Source organism: Bison bison, unplaced genomic scaffold (assembly GCF_000754665.1).
Source record: "Bison bison bison isolate TAMUID 2011002044 unplaced genomic scaffold, Bison_UMD1.0 scf7180017864466, whole genome shotgun sequence".
NCBI lineage: Eukaryota > Metazoa > Chordata > Mammalia > Artiodactyla > Bovidae > Bison > Bison bison.
In genome coordinates this window covers 11,679,342-11,685,488 of record NW_011495027.1, presented here as the reverse complement: position 1 = coordinate 11,685,488, position 6,147 = coordinate 11,679,342, and the positions used below count along the sequence as shown (strand labels likewise).

At 40.9% G+C, this 6,147-nt stretch overlaps 1 protein-coding gene across 1 annotated transcript in view; it reads left to right on the top strand.

The window, feature by feature from the left end:
• Positions 1 to 357: 357 nt before the first annotated feature.
• DNTTIP2 (deoxynucleotidyltransferase, terminal, interacting protein 2) overlaps positions 358 to 6,147 on the top strand; it is a 13,895-nt gene continuing 8,105 nt past the window's right edge. Inside the window, exons 1-3 of the mRNA XM_010860474.1 lie at positions 358 to 570; positions 1,460 to 3,093; positions 4,393 to 4,531. Coding sequence (XP_010858776.1) covers positions 499 to 570; positions 1,460 to 3,093; positions 4,393 to 4,531 — 1,845 coding nt within the window. The 5' untranslated portion in view covers positions 358 to 498. The remainder of the gene's footprint in view (positions 571 to 1,459; positions 3,094 to 4,392; positions 4,532 to 6,147) is intronic.

Below are 6,147 nucleotides of genomic sequence, written 5' to 3'. Positions count from 1 at the left end.
AATCCCGGCTCGGATTGCCTTTACCTAGGTCCGTTGGAGAAGGCTCTTGAGTACCTTGGACTGCAAGGAGATCAGCCCTGGGATTTCTTTGGAAGGACTGATGCTAAAGCTGAAACTCCAGTACTTTGGCCACCTCATGCGAAGAGTTGACTCATTGGAAAAGACTCTGATGCTGGGATGGATTGGGGGCAGGAGGAAAAGGGGACGACAGAGGATGAGATGGCTGGATGGCATCACTGACTCGATGGACGTGAGTCTGAGTGAACTCCGGGAGTTGGTGATGGACAGGGAGGCCTGGCGTGCTGCGACTCATGGTGTCGCAAAGAGTCGGACACGACTGAGTGACTGAACTGACTGAACTGAGGTCTGAGTGGCCGAGGCGGCACGAGATTCTCTTGAGTTCCGAGATTCTCGCGGGAAACGCGAGTGAGGCGCATCTCTGACGTACTTCCGGGTCGCGGGACCAGAGGGAGGCTGCGGGAGCCGCACGCCGGGAAGATGGTGGTTACTAGGTCTGCGCGGCCTCAGGCCGGGAACGAAGCCACGTCAGTTGAAAGCTTGCGGCAGAAGGTAGGAAAACTCGAAAGTCTCCCTCATTTCTTCTAACTGCTTCGCAGAGCAGTGCTGAGAAAGGTGGGCGGTGCAGGGGTCCAGTGGAGCCTTGGGGAAGGAACGGCAGAAAAGCCAGGACTGGCGGCGCGCTTCTGCATACCAGGCTCCTCTCTAAGCCTGTAGCTTCTAAAGACCACATTGGGATCTTTTAAGGTAATGTTTGGCAGGTAATAGATTAGGTAACTTGATTTGCGTAGTTCAGCTCCGTAATGCAGATGCACTGCTCGCTTTTTAACCTTACTGCTAACGGAGGATTAATTTCGGCCGCCAATCGTGGATTGGAGAAGGCACTGTTTTCACGTGGGAAGACTGACTGTGCCTCGACAGCACTTCCTTCTGGAGGGGAGAGGACCGCGGTGACGTCACCTCGTAATTCAGTGGTGCTAATTGTCTGCTGCCTCTGATGCTGCGATGAAGCGAAGGGAGTATTAGTCCACGTAGATATGAAAAGTAATTTCATTGGCGTGTTTTCCTGAACACATCGTTGGTTTCTTTGTTCTTTTCCTGAATGTGTGTCGGAATGTTCTTTTCCTGAATGTGTGTCGGAATGTAGGTCCACCAAGCATATGTGACCTTGCATGAGGAAGATTTTTATTTGCAGTTATTTGTTTCCTGAAGTCAGGACTGAGGTGACGCTAGTGAGGCAGGACCTACAAATGCGAAGTCAGATCCAGTATCTAGCTATTGATTCTTTTAATTGTGGGTGGTGATGGTAGTTATTATTTTACATTAATTTTGTTTACTGAGTTTTTCCAGTGCCCCCTTAAAATTTGCTTTTGAAGGGAGTGCCTCATTCACTTTGCCCTTGTCCCAGCCCTACCTAAATTACAGTGTAATTGGCTTACAGAATTCTGCTGTCACAAGACTTCACGTGCACCCAAAAGGCAGGAAGGGGTCTTCACCTGATAACCCAAATACTACTGAATCACAGACCACTCCGGAACGAAGTCCAGCTCCTAAAACCAGGAAGAGTGGAACTACAGGCTCATTACCAGAAATGAACAAACCTGCGACGGATGGCGAGATCTCTGAAGCAGAGTCAGATTGTTCTTCTGTGCCTGAGGTCCAGGATCCTGTGTTCAGAGTAACTAGGAGAAGACAGATCTTAGTTGCAGGCACCCCAGTTTCTAGTGTAAGGAAAAGGCTGAAAATAACTCGGGTAAGTGAGTCTCATACTGAAGAAGAAGTCTCTGAAGCAGACTCACATGTTTCAGGTATTTCTAGAATTATGCCTCCCACAGAAATAACAACCAGAAGAAGTAAGGCTAAATCCCAAAGAGAGCCAAAGCAAGAATCCCATGTGGAAGTTATTTCTGATGCTGAGTCATCATGCTCAGACATTTCATTTTCTGGAATTGCAACTAGGAGAACAACAAGGAGTATGCAAAGGAAATTACAGGCACAAACTGAGGAGAATAATACTAAGATTGTACTGGAAAATGAGAAGGAAATCATACATACACCTGTGAATTTAGAGGATTCAGTTAACAGACGAACTTCTCGTTTACTAGCAAGATCACTTTCTCAGATAAATAAGCCAAATTTCTCTAATAATGAAATTTATAATGACCCTGATGATTCCTTCTTTGGAATTTCAGGAAAAAAACTAGCAGTGAAAAAAACCCGAAATTTTACCATAAGAGAGGAAAAGCAGGACAGTATTTCACCTCTCAAAGAAATAACAAAGCAGAATTGTAAAAGTTTAGATGAAGAAGCCAAAAAAATGATAGATGGGGGAAAAGAAGGTAATGAGAAGAACTCTCAGTTGAATCTTTCTGAATTTCAGGATACTGGCCTTCAGCAGTTAGTTTCTCAAAGGCATTCAACCCCTGAAAGTGACAAAACCACATCAGAGTCTTCAACTCTGAACCATGAGGCTGTGATGAAATCGTTAGCTCAGACATTTGCAGTTGTGGAAATGGACAGATGGAATGAAGAGAGAAAGAATGCCATAAAAACAAGTGACTGCTCAGAACCTGGTGACGGTAGTTATAGTGATAGTGATGAAGAGTGCACAGTTATAGGTGTTAGTGAAGACATGAGCAAAGAAAAGGAGGTAGATTCTGAGAGTGATACCAAACCAAGTAATCTTGAGTTCAACACAACTCAGGATAAAGATGATTCTGTATTGTTAGTTCTCAGCAGTGATGAAAGCCAACAGTCTGAACACAGTGAGAATGAAGAGGACACCGTGTGTTTTGTTGAAAATAATGGTAACAAAGAGTCCCTAAATGGAGACTCAGAAAATCTGTCACATGACAATGCATTGTTTGTGATTGACACTACTCCCGGGTTGAGTGCTGATAAAAATTTTTACTTGGATGAAGAAGACAAGGCAGGTGAGGTTGCCACTGAGGAGGAGGAGGAGGAGGAGGAAGAGGAAGAGGAAGAAAGTGAAGAAGAACTATCAGACCATGACAGAAATAAAGATAATGAGTTTAGTGATGAAGACAACTTGCTAAGTAACACAAAATCTAAACTGTAAGTTTTATCTTTTATTTTTTTAAAGTAAGCTTTTGATACGTGCTTCAAGTGGCAATAATTTACCATAGAAATATTACAAAGCATAGGAACTGAAAAAAAGTACTGCTTTGGGTTCTTTATCTGTCAGGGTTTCCCTTGTTTATGTGAGTGCCTTTGTTAGTCATATTTTTCCCACTGGTGAGAGCTAAAAGTATTCCGTTTGATGGTATATTAAAAATGATCTGTTAAGATTTTCTTGCATGATTATTAAGAGCAACATACAAAAGGGAAGGAAGGTAACTTGGCTTTTTTATGCATGTTGATTGTAGAGAAATTGAAAAATAGAGGAAAACTGAGAAAAATAGTAACCTATAATCCCATGTACTGCCATTAAAAAGCAGTCTTTGGAGGCGGTTTCTTTAGTTTTTCTGTTTTCCAAATTTGTTTTTCCCAGGCACAGGCCTTTGGTGGCAGTCTATCCACTGAAAATACAGGTATCCTTGGAAGGAACTGTATGTTAACAGATGCCCAGTCTTCACTGTAAACCAGTGGAATCTCCGAGACTAGTCTCAGGTGTACTGATTTTTTAGGAGCCACACCCTTTCCCCAGGATAACTGTAACATACACTCAGGGTTGAGAATCACTGCCAAGGCACTGTAATTGAATAGAGGTTGTTTATGGGAACTTTAAACTGCTCAGTTTATATGAATAATTAGGGAAGAAACTAAGTCCAAGTGTTTATATAAGTGTACTTATAAAAAAAGACTTTAGTAATTACATAAATACGGCAGAAGCCAAAGCCAACTGCTGAAGATTCTGATTTGGTGGATCTAGGGTATGACAGTTACATTTTTTTTAAGCTCTGGTGGAAAATACAGACGCTCACTGTTGTTTAAAACTCACTGATTTAGAGGCACTACTAAATGTCCTTAAATACTCAGGAAAAAATTCCAAGTTTGGATAACTTAGAAGTAAAGAGAAAAAGGCCCTGTCTCATTGGCTTTTGAGATGGAAAAATATGGACATTTATTAATTTACTACCTACATATGAAGTTGAGCTAAATGCCAGATGTATTTGCTTTTTTCTGTAACTCTTTCCTTGTAAAATACGTGTATGAAGTCTGTTGACATATAATATGGCCTTAATCCTCTTTTAAGAAAATTTGGGGAATAAATTTGGATGTGCTCTCAAAAGGCTTAATTCATTATTTATCCTATAATTTCTTCTAAATGAAAAGTCTCAGTTTTCATTTTGAATTGCTAAATGATCTAAAGATTATTTCTTAATCACTTAAAAGTGATCATTTCTCTTTCAGTCTGAAGTTGACGAGCAGCAGCATAGATACTGGACTGAATATTAAGGAGCTGGGTGGTTTGTATATTAATTTCAATGCAGACAAGGTACAGTTGAACAAGAGAACCCTAACACAGATGAAAGAGAAAAGGAAAGATGAGGTAAGCTGCACAGAACTCACCAGTCACTTCTAGAGATGATTAGTCCTTGGTAAGAGACTAGTTTTCCTGCAGTGAAACCACATTAGCCTACTGTGCTCCTTTTTTCTTTTATCATAAAATCCCAGCCAAAGGTGGTATTTGAAAACTAATGTAGGGTCAGTGTTCTTCTTCTGGCAAGCACCAGTTATGATCCCAGAGTTTTTTTCGTTTTTTCTTGTTATATTTTTCGTTCCTCACTGCTTTGGACTCTTAAAAATCTGAAAGCTGTGAGTACCCATTAACCCCACCGGGAAAAAGCATATGTGCTCATAGACATTAAATTGTATATATATTTCTAGAAGGAAATTACACGTTAGGTAACCTTACACAAGCCTTCAGTTTCTGCTGCCACCTTGAATGGCTTCCTCCTAAATCTGTAGTATTTCCTAGTCTTGCAGCCTACACAGGTCTTTAAACTCAGGTGCCTATTCTTTGTTCATTCAGATGCATTCAGGCACTTGACTTCACTAATTGCCCTTCTCTTCTTCCTTGCCTGAACCAGCTTCTCCTCTTGTATTATTTATCCTGGTTAATAACACCAAAATCTATTTCTCTTTTGTAATCAGTAACTAAGCTTAAAGGACAGTGCTCATATACTATTAATATTCCGCTCCCTCCTTTCCACCCCACTGTCACTGACTAGTGACATCTGTTTTATTTTTTGTCTAGACCACTGCATTGGCCTCCTCTTCTTCAAGCCGTCCTCAATGGTCTTGCTAGATTTCTCATTCTGAAAACACAAAATACCATCTGACCATGATACTCTCCTGTTTAAGTCCTTGAGTGGTTCCCCAGAGCCTTTCAAGGTGCCTCTGTTCCATCTGGCTCTGTCTGCCTGCTGTGTTCTTAGCACTGGAAAAAAACAGGATTTCTCAACCTTAGCAAAGCTGACGTTTGGGCCGGATAATTATTTGTTGTGGGAAGATGTCGTGTGTGTTGTAGAATGTTTAGCAGCATCCCAGCCTCTACCCCATAGGTGCCAATAGCATCCATCTCTACCAGTTCATGCCCCCCACCTCAGAATGTCTTCAGACATTGCCAGTTGCTCTCAGTTGAGAACCACTCTAAACCCTACTATAGTACTTGATACACAACCAGCTCTTAATAACCTATAAAATAAATGTCATGCATTCTTCTCTGACTGATAGGAAAGTCTAGACCACTACTGTGCTACGCAGCAACTTCTAGTCCTAAATTTGAATTGAGGATTTAATAATTGCAAATGTTATTGACCAAGTTAACATTTGCTACGTTCCTGTGAACTGTTTTGTGGGCTAACAGTTTTGTGAACTGTCTTTAGTTCTTGTTCTAGGGAAATGACTAATGAGTCTGAGGTTCCTTTTAGTCACATACACAGTATTAAGACAGTATTTAATTACCCTAGGCAAGTAATCAAAAAATGCAGAAGACATTTAGGAAAAGATAACAGATTTGACTAAAGTTTTTAAACTTAGGCAATTAAAAACATCTAAACAAAGATAAGTAAAAGGCCATGGGTTTAATACCACTAAGATACAGAATATAATTCTTCAAATTAGTAAGAACACAACCTTGTATAAAAATAAAAAAGAACACCG